We start from the raw sequence: 16,230 nt of genomic DNA on the forward strand, positions 1-16,230 counted from the left end.
CAGTGAGTAGGTGTTCATGGGTAACTAATCTTTTTAGAAGTTGAAGTAGGAGGGATTCCCTGGTATTCTTTACAAATCCACAGTATTTGTAATTTCAACCAGTAGCTGATGCGTTTATACAAAGGACAATTTACAATTACCCTGTAATCTGATCTCTGCCTACCACTTCTCAGACATGCTTCTGCTTATAGAGCATGCTGCTAATACATTTCCTCAAAGAACACTACAACCCTTAGATCTGGTATAAATAAATGCAGTGAAATCTCGATTTAACGGACAGAAAATAGTGTCCAGTCAGTACAGAAGCTGTCAAAGTCTGTTAGCTATAGAACTAGCCACAATTAGCCACAGCATCGTTTCCTGATGCAATCAACAGACAGAGACTGATCCATGTGTTTCTGGGCTGTTGTCACAGATATATACATTAGTAGAATCAAGCAGGGTTACAGATGTGCCAATGTGGCGGTCATGTTGGTTGGGGCGACTATCCCATGGACATTAGCTTAGCATCGCCGTAGGCACGTACCTCAAAAGAAGCGTGTCATATCTACCTACCGTCATGTATGTGTCTCCTGAACATGTTATTTTTGGTACAGTTATACAGTTGTTTTTGTTGTCAAGCCCATGTCTATGGAATCCAGTCATAATAGAGGTGAAAAAAGGAAATGCTGTCACCCCCAAGCACCAGCGAGGTAAGTTTGTATAAACCTTAAATTGTGTCTAGATTTTTTAAATTCTTAATAAAATAATATATAATAAAACCTTTTGTAGTGGGAATTTGAAAAAAGTACAAAATAAAAAGTACTGGATTGGGATGGTTTTAGGTAACTTTGCTCTGCAAATTGAATTCTCGTGGTATTTGTGAGTTCACAAACTCCGGAGAATATATCTTGTACCAAGCTCGTTGATTTTCACCGATTCCATCCGATGCCCTAACAAAAACAAACTTGTGAATTTAGTGTGACTGCTCATCATTCAGAACAGTGATGGTACATAAAACCTTACATATACTGCTCACATTTCTTTTATGCAGACTTTTAAAATTCCAGTGAGCATTTGACATTTTCCCATTTTGAAATGGGCAATTTCAAAGTGGATTAACCTTGTATACCCAAATTTGATCCGGCTCAATGGGGTTTACTGTAAAGGACTAGCATCAGCACTAATCAAACTTAATCTAAAATACATAGACCAATGGCAAAATCCATTGCCCTTCAGTGATATGGTATATATATTTAAATATATTTAAATGCCTACATATGGTACGTTGAAGGTTCATCACGTTCACACACCCTAAAGCTGCCTCCAGTCTGATCTGGCAGGCCACAAAATTAATCACCATTGCTGCTGATGCGACCAGTGGCGCTTTTGTGAAATGTTAATAAAGCTGTACTGAATAAGTCCATAGCCTGTGGCTGCTCACTAAATTTCAATGACTTCATTAGCTCATCACCGTGAGTCATGGCACATGGTGCCAAAAGCAATTAAAACACAACAGAAAATACAGTCCATGGGCTTCTGCGTAGCTTGTGACACTAATACGCTCTGCTAGTTTTCACATAATAACTGACATATCAATAGGTGCAGGAGTGTGTTGAATCAATATGCAGATTTGTCACACCCATCTCAAACGTATAGCAAATTGTGCACACCTCATCAAGTCATGTAGGCTTTTGTGCCTATGTAGACACTCCCTTTAATGCTGATGTTGAGCAGGATATTATGGCAGTCAAGAATTAATTACCTGCCACAGATTTTTTTCCTCCACTAATAGCAACATAACCCTCTTTTCATATGTGTACACCTGGAAACATTATGAAACAAAGATGGAGATGGAGTGAAAACAGGAAAGGTCACCAGAATAGACTGCTTGGTATTCAACCAAATAATTAAAGGTTTTCTATTTCTCATTCAATCAAGAGGCCGAAGGAGACAGAAAAATGTTGAATGATGTCAGTATTTCATTCAATTCTCTGCTTTGTGTTGAAACATTTTCCATTCATGAAGTCATTCCTCCATATATGACACTGCGTACTCATGTTTCCTTTGTTAAACTCTACAATGGTAATTAAATTTAAAGTGTGGGCTTTTTCCCCCTATGTGCATTTAAAGAAACCTTTATCTTTGCAAATGAGTGACAGTTGATTGAAAACCTGCATTTCTGTCTCTCATTTCTGCATGAAGGCAAGTCCACCCACACATTCTCCTTATTGTTATAGCTCCATTATTAATGAGTTTTGAATTAACGGGCTGTGGAATGTCTTCAACTGGAGCCCTTGCTGAGTCTGATAGAATACATTTAATTGCAAATAAAGAACTTAAAGTGGCAGCAAGGAACAATTTTTTTTTCTTCCTCCATGGTGCCCTCATAGTTTGAACGTGTAATTTATGTTAAATACAAACTTTACAGAGGTAAACATAGAAGAAGCTACTATACAAAGTAATAGCTAAGACGGCTAATGAGGACAAGCAGTGTAGAAAACGGATGAATGGGTGGATATCTTAAAGAATTATCCATGGCTAGTAGATTATACATGGTTGCTGCGGCAACAACACAAGCACTGTTTTCCTTACCATTCTGTGTATAGTCATCAATTTATCCCTACATTTTCAGAGAGCGTACATGACATAACATGACATTCTGATTAATATTACATTTGTGGAATATCAGTTATGCAGTAAAATCCATCTGTTTTTATCACTCCCAGGGGGCGGCCATTTTGCCACTTGCTGTCGACTGAATGTGACATCACAGTTGCTCGGGGCTGAGGCATTGACCAATCACAGCTCACCTGTTTTCTGAAGCTGAACTGGGATTGGTTGAGCAACTGTGATGTCATCTTCAGTCAACAGCAAGTGGCGAAATGGCCGCCTTCTGATATTGATAGAAACTTTTTTGGGGGGTTGACTTACCCTTTAAAAAGATAACAGAAGGATGCTACCTTCAAACGTCAAGTAGTTGTAAATAAATTGTAACCTTTAAGGTTGTAAACAATCCATTTCAATATGCTGTTGGCATAAAAAATATATTTCCCCTTGGAAAATAATGGAAATTGAATGAATCTGTTCCAGATTCAAACTGTCAGCATCATAAAACCTTTATTAACCTGACAGACAATGCTTAAGCAGTTTTTCATTCTTACTACCCCAGAAAAGGAAAAAAGTAAATCGACTGTGCTTAAATAAAAAAAGCCAAAGTTAAACGCCTTTAACGTTGATGATTGGTCTACGAACATGTTGGACGAGTTTACTGCTTCACATAAAGACGACATACAGCTCACTTTCTGGTGAACATCTTGGTCATTTTTCTTTTATTATTATGGCTTATTGTAGTCTACCGTGCAGCAAGAACTGATATTTACACATCACTTTAATCCTTTGTCATATAAACTCTCTCTCTGCAATAATTTCCATTTATATGGATTTATGGCCATCATCACATAATGTAATTTGTCGCAAAAACACAGTACTTTCACAAGATTAGGCTCATGTCTCACATGACGTCAAGATAAAGGTAAATGCTCTCTTGCTTGTCACACATACAATGTACTGATTTTAATGCATGATGAGCAGTGGTCTGCAAATCTGTAGTGCACTGGGACCAAATTCAGATTTAGTTTCAGCACTGGTTGAAGGACGTGGTTGGAAAATAAGCAAACACACAAACAAATACACAACTAGCATTTAGAGAATCCAGAGAAAACTCATGTAGAACATGTTGGGATGTTGCGTCTTGGTGTAATGGTAGGTTATCTGGGTAACCGGGTGATTGCCCAGTGGGCCGCGATTCCAGCGTAAAAACAACAGAAGAAATATCATTATTAATTTCTTCTGGTTCATAGATTAGTTTTGAGAACAGCAAATACAGTGCTTTTGTGACGTTTACATAGAAATATACGACTAATACTTTAATTGATACTGGTAGGCCTTGTATTACTTACTGTAACTACATAGCTATATTACATCCTGTCTGTACAAAATAACAGTCACAAGTGCAAGAGCGCTAACAGAGATCTTGTAAGCACAATTAATTATAATTTTGATTTGTGATCAAATACAATATGAATATCGTTAAAGGAAATGGTAAGATATCTTACATTGCTACGCTAATAAGGCTAAAATAGTAAATTTTCATAAAAACTTTGTGAACTTAAGTGGGCTGGTCTGAGCCATGATACCCCAGGGTTGGTTATAAAATCACTGTTTTTAATTTTGTGTACACTACACTGTATTGTACAGTGTACTTTGAATTTAGTTCTTCCTTATGCTTTCTTTTTCTCTGTCCTAAAGCACAATTCTCTATAACAAGCTTGTGCACAGGAGATGAGATATGATTCTTGGAATTAAAACAGCATTTGCCCCTTTGATCATGTGGTACTATGGAACACTGAAATAAGACTCGCCCCTTCTTTATCGAATCTTTGCACTCGGTCTCATAATCTTGTTTCTCCTGTGCACGCTGCTCTAACTGTGCTTGGAGGATCGCTCTTTGCAATGACGAGTTAATGAAGAAAGCTTTTCTTCCTACAAGAAGGAAAAAAAGTCAGTCAACTTTGTACTCAGGCTTTGTTAATTGCGTCACAAATGGCTTCCATGCCCAACAATGCCAAATACCGAACCAGATCAGCATAAATATGTAACACAGATTAGTATGCTGCTTTACTCATTTATAACGTTGATTGAACAATTTCCACATTCATTTATTTTCATTGCACTATTTTATTGGAAAAATACTCTCACTCACTCACAAACGAGTATCCTGGCCCTCATAAACTGCAAGTGAGAAGCACCATTGTCAAATAGCCATGTTATCATCTAAAATAGAGGCCGACGTGGGATGGTGCTGCTGGCAGCGTGGTTATGTAAGCCGCTTTCTCAGGGACTGATAGCAATCCAATACACCCAGCAGGGGAGCAATGGTGTGTGTGCGTGTGTCTCAGTGTTGGGGATGTGAAACAAATCACACATTTGAGTATTACACCCAGTATTTTACCACAGGTACAGAATGATTCACTCCGTCGTGCCAATTGATTTGTTAATATGCTAATGTCACTGTGATTAGCGAAGCATACAACGCCGGCGAATCTTTGCTCAGTGAGGTGTTGATTAAAAGAAATCAAAACGTTGGGTGACATAGAAATTGTCTTCTAGGGGAATCAAAACTTTTCATAACGGCTGTAAAAAGACAACACAAATTTACACAATACTTATTATCACATACTGTAGGCCTATAATGTAAATACAAGGGCGTGTTACTCCTTCGTTAGGTTTGGATTTGGAATTATTTTTTGCCTTTAAATAAAATGTAGATTAATTTGTTAGAAAATACTACTAGGTTGCTAGTAGAAAATATTTATATTCAGCACCTGAAGAAGAAATATGTTAGCATGATATAATATGTAATCACACCACAGCAGAAAAGCAACTGCTAATGTATTTTCGTTGTAGGCTACTGCAGGCAGACTATATTTCTTTCATTATTGATATCTTAGTGAACTGTTACTTTTGTTTCCCACAGTAAAATAAATAAAAAAGCTGGGTGAGATAGAAATTGTCTTCAATGGTGAGGAATTAGCGGTTAAGAAAATGGATGGATGGAATCAATGCTTTCCACAATGGCTATAGAACACGACATACAATGTACACAATACTCACATACTGTATAAGGTGGATGAAGGTTCCTCCTTTGTTATCTTTGAATCCTGAGTTACTGTTTGACTTTAAATAAAACATAAATGGAATTAATATGTTGCTAAAGTTGCTAACTGAAAATGTCTAATAATTGACTGCTGAAGCTAACCATGTGTCTTTTAGTTGTACTGTCAGCACCATGTTGGCCTTTCATCACTGATACCTTTGTGAACTAAAAGACAACAAAAAGGCAGTTAGCTTTAGCTGCCAATTGTTTAACCTACTTACTTGCCCTACCATATGTTAGCATGTTTCGTCTTCAGATACTGGATATAAACATTTTATGCAAGCAACCTAATAGTATATACTAACAGATTATTTTATGAAAGGGAAATAAAATTGACACTATCAAAACAAAACAATCAAATACTGTAATAGGCTATATACTGTACAAGTTACCTTACATAATCATGATACTGTGGGACTTTGACTTTTTAATTGAAATTAAATTTACAATAGCTGACGGTTTTCTGTAAAGAAATAGCTATCCAATATTGGCAGTGTGAGGTGCATCCATACAACTTGATAAATTATGGAACCTATAAATGCAGACTGAAATAACTCTTTGGCTCATCGCATATCTTCATTTCCATTCACATACATACACAGATAGTGTAAACCAAAGCTACATCACTGCTCAGGGATGGAGTCACCCAATTTATTTTGCTGAATTTTCTGGTTCAGCAAACACACATACAGTACTGTACAGTTGTATACTGTATGGAATGGTACAATGGTACATAGACAAGATTGGCTAGCCTAGCAGATTCAATTTGTAAGGGAGAGGTTTATGAATATAGATGGAAATGCAGTAGCACCTTTAGGTTGGTCTGAGTGTCTTAGCTAATGTTTCCTATTTGAATGGCAACCTTAGAGACGAGTAGGCTTGCATTGGGTTAGGGAGTGCTCACTTGTTTGCTGCTCTTACAGTTGTCTATCCCTTTTTGTTATGCAGCAATGGGTGTCTCTGCTAAGGCAACAAGCCCACTATGTGAAGGTGCCTGTAACATCAAAGTGCTGTTCCAATTAAGGAGCACTACCAGGCTTGTTTACAGTGGAGCCTCCAATAAAATGTGTGCCATTTGTAACCCAGCCTCAGAAGTCTGAATTTTATGAATTTCATCCCTCTGCAGTCACCTTTGGATTTATCTCTACTCTCTGGCTTTCTGGAAAATTACATGTCAAAATAAACGACTGCTTTACGTGGCAGTCCTGTTGAAATGAGACGATTGTTTGTTTCTGCAGAATTAAAGTAAAATGTAGAATCTTCCTGCAGCGTATCTCAATAACAAGGAACTATTTGCTGAAACGACACACATTGCAAATATACTGTTTACTACTGAGATAGGAGGAAATGATTAATGTTTCTTATAGGCGTAATGTGAGTAATAGTGATGTGTCGCTCACGAACTATCTACTTCTTAGAGGAGGCTCTTGGAAGTGAACGATGGAGCAGTTTCTGGTTGAAAGCCAATTTGTTGGTTTGAATTGTCTTCTTTCTGGAAAAGCCTCATGATCGGTCAAGATGTGTGTCGACACAAAGCAGAAGGGCTAAGGGGAAGGTTACAGACACACAGCAGTCTGAGCACACAAAATGGAGCAAGAGAGAGAAAAAAGAGCACTGCTGAGACACTGCATGCTGCTAAGGTAAAAAAAAAAAAAGTGTCCAAATTTGGACATTTGGGCAAGACAACATTTTTGAATTTTTATAGACCAGTACAAAAAAAATTGTTAAAAAGCGTATATTGCAGCAGACACATTGAGGATCCAATTGGGAACTGAAAAAGTCAGCTCTTTTTAGACGGTCGAGCGTAAGGACAAAGTGTCGAAATTGACATCACTCTCTCTCTCGAAAAAAAAGAAAACTAAATTTATAATCAATAGTAAATACTGTAATGTGGTAAAATAATATGTAGAAGACAAAAACTGGATCAGTAAGTCATGTAGTCTGCTTAAATTTGGCATATTTTAGTTAGTACATATCCTATCCTATCCTATCCTGCAGGGATTCCCTGTCCCCTTTGTTCCTTTTGATAAAGCCACCAGAATTGAAGACGGAGCAAGCAAAGAATGCAGGAAATGGCAAGGTGTCTTCTGGGAAAACATTTTGCAACTATCAATACTTTATCCTTGTTCTAGTATTATATTATTTATATCATTTTTTTAAATCATAACAAGGCATGAATGGATTATTGGCTGGAATAGAATAACAAAGTGAATTTGCATTTTGGCTTGAGTTCTGCGTCAGTTGGCACTCTATTGTGTTTAAATGCAATTGATTCCAGGAAGCTGATATAGGTCCAGGACTTGCACCCCAAAGTAAGCTGGGATACTCTCCAGTTATCCATGTACCCTAAAGCGGACAAAGGCAATTAATGGATGGACAAAATTGAGAGCTCTATTTTTGTAGATCTGTATCGGGGTACAAATGCCAGCGCACTGTGATTTTCTTATAAGTACACGATTAATTTTGTGTGTTTTCCCATTTGGCAGACTGATCTCTGCCAAGCTGGGCGTGCCGCTTCAGCAGAGGGCATGTTGTTGGAGATGCGCCTGGCGGAGTGACAATTTGGTGGCAGAAAGTCAATCTAAACTGTATGACACATGAGACAAAATCACCCAAAAATAATGTATAAGAAAGAGTAGAAGTAAAGATAATTTCATAAGTTGCTCGATCTGTCTTTATTGTTTAATTGTAGGAGTCTCACAGTGCACAAAAGCCAAGGACATATAGTAGTATTTAATGCAGAAAAGTCACACAAAACATGCCTCATAATTTGATCAATCTTGTAGACATAGTACAGAGTCTGATTGTATTATACTGACAGCTAAGCTCAAATGGATATGTAGTGTAACAAATGAGGAGTGAGCTTTACCATCTTTAAGTGTTATGGATTGTCCGTATTTTGTTATTCATCTAATAACCAGTGTTACAACCGGTGCTGGTCGTTCATTAACAGTGAAGCTATCAGGTAGTAAATAGACGAGTCTTTCGCCAAACGTCTTGATGCTAACCACGACTGCTGTTATTCATATCAGACAGCGTTACACCCAGTATCCCTGAAATAATGCGTCACAGCTGTCACTGGTCAGTCATGAGCAGCGAAGCTAGCGAGAGTAGCATTGTTAGCTAATGGCCTGATGCTAACCTAACCACAGTGAGTGACTGCCATTCATATCAGACTGCAGAAAATAAGGAAAGTCCAAAGGTCCACTTTTTTAAATCCTGTCCGGGCGTACGGTGGGTTTTATACATTCATGAAATTGTCCGTTTTTCATTTCGCGACTTATTGGAGGTGGAGTGCACCGTGTTACCGCGACTGGTAGATCTCAAAGCCAAACTGAGTGTGACATACAGTGAGAAACAGCGAGAATGCCACTACGCAGATTTTGTGCAGGTAATTTAAAAATAATAAAATACTGATTATGTTTTGATTCGATGAGCTGTTCGTTTTCTCGTGTATATTGTATTGTTCACGAAAACATATTAAAATTCATCCTAGTTGTGTCTCTTACACTTTAAACCTGCTCAGACCACGTCTAAGTGCCGTCGCAGGATGGATCGCTAATCTAACGCAATTTTGTTGAATTTGATCGGGGTGCAAACAGATAATGAAGTCTTCAGAAATTTTTGGTGGGAGTCAAATGTATTTTATTCATAAATACGCGGACAGCAGGTGTCAAGGTTCCAACGTATTTCATAGGACATAAATATACCATTAAAGTGTATCAACAAGCACAGTATATTAGCAGTACTTGAAACACAAACACTAGCAAAACCTGTAACAACACATTGGTCACAGATTTAACTTGAATCTGACCAAACTAATAGTAGATTTTAAAAAATGTAATGAAAATTAACCAATGAAAATCTGATATTGCTTTTTATTTGTAATTCAAGCGAAATATTTTCAAAACACATGAAACAGGCCTGGACAAAAATGATGGTGCTCCTATAAAAGATTGAAAATAATTTGTCCGTAAGGACATGTTCATTCAAGGTGTGTCTAATTAGCATCACAGGTGTCTTCAAACTTGTAATCAGCCAGTCGGCCTATGAAGAGGATGACAAGCAGTCAGTAGTGGGGTTTCCATCCACCCATTTTTATTCAAATTTTCAAGAAATGCGAAAATAAAACTGAATGAAAACGTTAGAAATTTGAAAAAGGGACCAAAATTCGCAAAACAAGTTTTTACTAGAGGGGGTGGATTTTGAAGTGTATCGTAAAAAAGAAAATGCGAATTTTGGCTATGGAAACAGGTTTTGCGCTGACAAGCCCGGATACACACATTTTGACCTGATATTACGTCACCTGTACATTTGTAGTAACAAAGCAATGGCGGACGATAAAGTAAGGTATGTTTGGAGGGATGACGAAACATAAATCTTTTTTGAATTAATTAAATAAGCGAATATTAATGCAATTTTAGAAGGAAAAAAGCACAGAAACGCTGCGGTTTATCAAGAATTACAAAAGCAAACTCATACGACGTCATCGCACGGAGCAGTCGCTTCCTGCTTTTAGTACTGGTGGATCACATCTCTATGGTGTGTACCGCCACCTACAGCGGCGAAGTCCCCTCTCAATATTCACAAAAGAAGAACAGATGGAAACCGGCATAAATCGCATGTCTGTTTTGCGCATTTTCAGTAAATTCACATCAAATTTTTAAAACAATTGGATGGAAACCTGACTACTGTGCTGCGCTGACATGGTGTGTACTACACTAAACATGAAAAAGAGAGAAGGAGAGAGTTGTCTAGGGAGATTAGAAAGTAAATAGATTTAAAGATTTGTTTTTTATGAGTTAAATATGCCATTTTTATCCAAGAAAAAATTTATGCTCCTATGTGACTGTAATTGAGGTCTATAGCTGAATTGGAGGAAGATAAAGAGTGTATAGTTACATTACAGTACTCTCTTGGCATGCACCAATCCATTGTGTGCTTTTACATTAAAATGCTGACGTGCTGTTTGAATGTTTCTCTCACAAGGGATTCCATAAACCTCCCACTCTTATCAGTACACTCATGTGTAAAATCTGAAATTCATGCCTATTTGCAGCACTGCTTTAGTTTCTCAACACGCCTACCTCCTCTTGTCATTAATGTAGCAGTTTATTTGGTCAGTGGGTTTAAGGTGCGTATTGTTCGGAGCCGGTGTTTGGGAACGCCTCTCTTCTGTGTGGGAGGAAGGCAAAATGGAAAAACGTGATGGCTAATCGATAAAGACGGATCAAAGTACCGCATGGCTGGAGCCGTGTTGTGTCAGAAAGCATGGACGTCACTCACTTTAACACCGCCTCCATTTTCTTTGCGACTGTGTGTGTGGTAGGTGGGTTGGATAGGGAGAGAAGCGAGAGAGAGTAAGAGCGTGAGACGAGCTAGCAAGCAGAAGAAGTGTGTGCTTTTCGTTTCGTGAATAAGGATGGCCACTTGATGCTGTGTCATGGTGTCAAGTGGTATCGGCAAAATTAAATCTTCACATACAATCATCATCTGCATCACGCTCTTTTTACATATTCTGATTAAATGTACTTTACATAGGATTACTAAGGAGCACAAAATGTTCTTCAATATTTCTGTTACATTTCTGAAAACTTCCAATGGGAAATTTGGATTATTTTTTTTTTGGAATAACTGTTGAATGTTTGATGTGTTTGTTATTAGTTTTTGCTTATAAAAGATAAATACAATTCTTTTCAAATTTTTTTGTGCAATTGTGTTCCTTAACCCTGTTTTTAAATACTCTCTGTTAAATGTTATGATTGTAATTGCCTGTTTAATTATCGTACACACAGAATCATCTAATAGAAAAACGCTTGGTTCTGTTTTCTAGGAGAAAAACATTGGCCCGTCCGCTCCCAGAGTCAACATGGTAGGGATGGCTGTTCTTTGTTAAACGGTCAAAGTTGCCTCTAATCACTAACTATATACATTATTCTTGAATCTAGCCTAAAAGTGTTTAAAACTAAAATCCCCAACCTGAATTTGGGATTCAACCTTTTGAGAGTGTTTGGAGGCAGCTTATACCTGCAGTGTAAATTGTCGTGCATTGCCGCTAGCCTACTGTGTGTATTCCTAGCTCTCCTGTCTGTATGATAAGGATGAACATGTGAAAGCTTTGTCCCTGTGCTCTTGTTCTTGGGGTGTAACCGTACATACGCTACTAATAAAAACCCTTCACTGGCCATTTTCATTAGCAGAGGTTAAGCCAGAACCTATAATTCTTCTTACAGCTCAACACCATCTTATTACATGTCATTAGCAGTCCAGCCCACAGTACCTTTGTACTCCAAAAGGTTGACATATACTATAATAAAACATCAAATGACACACGTTTATCATCGCTGTCAGGTGGTCCAAATTTGATCAATTTCATATTCGATAGCGTTGGTCACGCTTTGGTTTAGCTACGTAAGTACATAATAGCTACCCATCCTAACGTATAATATACAATATATGGATATATTTTAATTAATATATTATTAATTACTCATAAATAAATATTGAATAAATAAATAAATAAATAGGAGAAATCGTCAGCGGCAACATTAAAAATATCTTACAAGTAATAGAGAAATGAGATGAATGACAGAATACAGAACTGCTATCAATGATTATGTGTAACCGCCATGAAATTAGTAAATTCAGTCCAGAGGTATAATTGGTCAAAAAAGCTACCTGTATTTCAAGAGGAAAAATGCATTATTGGTTGAAAAGTAAATCTACTACAAAAATGTTCATGTTAAAGTGACATTTTGAAGGTCAAACTGAATTCATTCAGTGACATTTGTCGCTTGCAATTGTTGTTTTCTCTAAAACAGAATGTCCTGTAGGAAATAAATTTCAGGGTGAAACGGCTATCGTATAACCTTCTATTGAGCGTACACTTTTAAGTAACATTACATCATCCTTAATGTCGGAGTATCAACAAAAGTTAATTCCTGTCAATTTTGTTCATGCAAAACAAAACACTACATCTTAACTTTTGAAATGGCATGGGGGAATGCAAAGGTGAGTTTCTTTGCAGTTGCACTTCATACATCACTTTATTTTTATTGGCACATAAGTATAAAAAGTTCACCACTGTTAATATTACATACTAAGTATAATACAATCTAATGGAGTCTTATGCAAATGCACGCACAAAGGCAACACTGCGGAATCATTTGGGGGGCAAAATCTGTTGAGTTAGATTGCTATGCTGATTAAAATGAAAAAATGGCATGTTATAGCAGAAAAACTTGACATAAATATAAATACTGAGATCCGTTTTGGATTTGGCACCCAAAAATCAGTTAAAATCAGCTGTCAGAACAAATTCAACAAAAACTGTGTTCCACAGTGTAGATGCTGTGTACTTTGCCTAGTTCTTGTGTTTTAGTGGACTGAACTCTGAAAACTGTGCAATATTTATTTTGCGCCAACATTCTGGTACAAATTATACAAAAGGTGATTGTCATTGTTGTTTTTAAACATGGAGTCTTTAATGACCTTGACAAATTTGATGTTTCTGCAGCCATCAAAGTAGACCACTGGACTGTTTGTATTTCCTGCCATTACTTTTGAAGTGATTGCAAATGTGCGCTGTTCACGCACTGTAATCTAAAATGCGTGCAAAGCGACAATGCTGTTCTTAAATACACATATGGTATGTACTGTTACACCACTATGAGGTTCTGTTTCAGTCAGTGACCTACTGATTCGGGCTTGTTTTGGAAAAAAAAACTTTGTGATGAATACCACCATAATAATTTGTGTTTGTTTCTGATAAAAAATGCCTTTGTGTAAGAGGCTAATTAAGAAGCATCTCACAAAACAGATAAATGAAATGCAAATAATACATTGTATCGCTTGATGTTTGTTGCAACTGGCCTACATTGTATTTTTTTTTTCATCATGTTGTGCCTTAAAACCCAACGGGTCCCTTTTCACTGCTCTGTACGCGTATATATGAGCTGTATGTTTTTGATCTGCTTAACTGGAGTATTTTCTGTGTAGTCAACTTGAAATGACTGTCCTAACCGCAATGGTGTGTGCGCTCTACTGTGCATCTCGGTGGAGAGGAGGTCTGGTCTATGAAGGCATGGATAAAGGCAGTTTTGATGATGTTACTTCTTTTATTTTAAGAAGACATCAGATAAATCTGTGCTTATCCTTGCTCACGATATACGGACCCTCCTCTACCTCTTCCTCGTCCTCCACGCAAAGGACGTCTGCTTCTCAACAGTCCGCAAATGAAGTCTGTTGGTATGTCAATCAACTGTTGGAAGGCATAACTTGTTTCTGAATATGTACAGGTCTATACGGTATAAGAACATTTATCCAACAATAGAGATCCGGATGTTGATATCACGCGTCCCAAAATGGGCGTTATCAAAGCCATTTTTGAAGCATAGAAAACGCGTCTGGCACTTTGCATAAACGACAAACGCCACACTTAAACAATGATTGACAGCTGTTGTGGACCAGGTGCCACAACAAGAAGAGGCAAAAAAAGGATCGAGCATGCTCCAGGATACCAAAAGAGGAACCAATGCATAGCCAATAATGCACTTTGTACATGGTGGCTAAATCAGCAGATGCTGTTACCACACGCAAAATGTGGGGGAAATAATTTGTTTCGTGATTTGTGCTGCTACGGTTTTATAGATATTATACAGTTGAATTTAATAACTTACCAAGACCACCATACAGAAGACTTTTTACAGTACCTCAATAACACTGCAAGACTTATATATTATTTCCTTTTAATCAAAGTCACTGTCAATACTCTTGGGCGGAAAGTTGACGGATAAATGCTAGCTTTAGCCCTCTTCACCGATCGAGTCCATTAACACATCGCTGCTACTTTACTGCCGCAAGGGGGCGTGTTCAGAGAAATAGTCACGTGACGTACGGTTCTCTATGGCACATCAGACGACAATATCACAGTGTCACACTGTTTGATTTCCACAAAATATCATTACCTGTACAAAAAGTGTGTCACTTCAGCTTTGAGGTGTAGGAACAGAGTGAAAGCATGCTGTCTCTGTATGAATCATAAAGCTTGGCTTCAATAAAATGGATCTCTTATTGCCTTGTAACATACAGGGTCACACCAGACCACATGGGTTCAGTGCGAATCACATTTCAAAATGAACTGGTATGAAGTCCGCCTCAACCTCTTGCCCTTGCCCATCCCTGCTGAGACTATCAGAGTGCATTTGTCAAGATTGAGAGGCATGGCTATGTCAAGTAACCACTTGGCCTGTGGTGTCTTGGGGGTGATTGTGAGTTATGAGGTAAAGGGCAATACTTACTGGAAATGAGTACAGAAACAGGCCAAAGTGGGATTGTATTGCACTTGGATGGCAGTGAGAGCATTGCAATCTGTGGCTCATTTGACGCTCATTACAGAATGCACTTATGAATGCATAATGATATCGGAGTTGAATAGCTGTTGGGCTCATTTAGAATGTCTGTTCATTGCTTTTTTTCATTAGTAGATATGAGTGTTAGATAAACCTAGAAGCAGAACCATCTGGAAATACTTTATATCTACAGATGATCAATGCGCTCTGCTCAGGATATCAATCAGGAAGCGCAAGCTGCTACTACCCAGGGGCCTCAGGCTTTGTCCCCCTCCAAACTGACGCTATTATGGTAGTTAGCATTCTGCGTTAAAATGTGGAACAGTCTTTGTCAGTTGTTAAATGTCAAGCCCATGGTGGTTTCCCTTTCCTTTTTCCTGCGAGAGGAGGCCACGGGTGTGCGAGTGTCACTAGGCTGTCAACAGAACCAGTGGGACACAGGCAACCACATTCATGCTTTACACACTTTAAACACACACTGTAAAAGCTCAGTAAAACCTCCACCTTCTCTGGGCCGTTCAGAAACCAAACAGCTCCACTTGACAGAGCTAATGGGATGGTAGGGCTGCGGCTTCTGGAGACCCGAGCAAAGCTCTGATAGATCTGAGATGAGCACTGAGGAATCAGCCTGAAAGGTGGTCACTGGCCCACAGTTGCCCCTTTGTCTTATTTTATCCTAGCGCTCCACCATATTCTGCTTGTATGTGCCATAAAACAAACAAACACAGTGCTTCACAATTTTTTTTAACAGTTTAAAAGAGGTGTGTTCTCAGAGATGGTTCAAGGGTCATACGTTTAAGGATGCTACATACAGGTCTATGAGTGCTACAAAGACCATAAAGGGGTCCAAAGCAGAGGTGTGAAGGGTGAGGTGGATCAAATGGTGGTGATGGTGTATTTTTGTCAAAATATTATAAAAATATTATAAAAATTTGAGGGAGGGAGGCACTTTAGGGGTGTTTCAGCACCCCTAAAAGTGGGCTAGACACACCTCTGGCTCTAGTATTGTTTTTCCTTCAGAATATTTTTTTACCTTGACCTAACTGCCATTTCTCCATTGTTGTTATTACTGAGACAGTAAGCCTTTAGAGTTTTCATTGTGTTGCGCCTCTCTGTCCTCATCATCGTTGTTTTGACAATTATATATGGCCTACATCTGAAAAGCAATAGAAGCACTTCATG

General features: G+C 38.1%; 1 protein-coding gene across 6 annotated transcripts in view; it reads left to right on the forward strand.

The window, feature by feature from the left end:
- The window catches only part of shisa6b (shisa family member 6b), an 87,891-nt gene that overhangs the window by 45,587 nt on the left and 26,074 nt on the right, over window positions 1–16,230 (forward strand). For 3 of the 6 annotated variants that reach the window (XM_086063838.1, XM_086063840.1, XM_086063841.1), the window contains exon 5: window positions 11,532–11,570. The exons of the other annotated variants lie outside the window; for them this stretch is intronic. In XM_086063838.1, the coding sequence (XP_085919964.1) occupies window positions 11,532–11,570 (39 nt within the window). The remainder of the gene's footprint in view (window positions 1–11,531; window positions 11,571–16,230) is intronic. 6 annotated transcript variants of the gene reach the window in all.

Source organism: Leptonotus elevatus, chromosome 20 (genome assembly GCF_054856555.1).
Source record: "Leptonotus elevatus isolate MCC_2025b chromosome 20, RoL_Lele_1.0, whole genome shotgun sequence".
Lineage (NCBI taxonomy): Eukaryota > Metazoa > Chordata > Actinopteri > Syngnathiformes > Syngnathidae > Leptonotus > Leptonotus elevatus.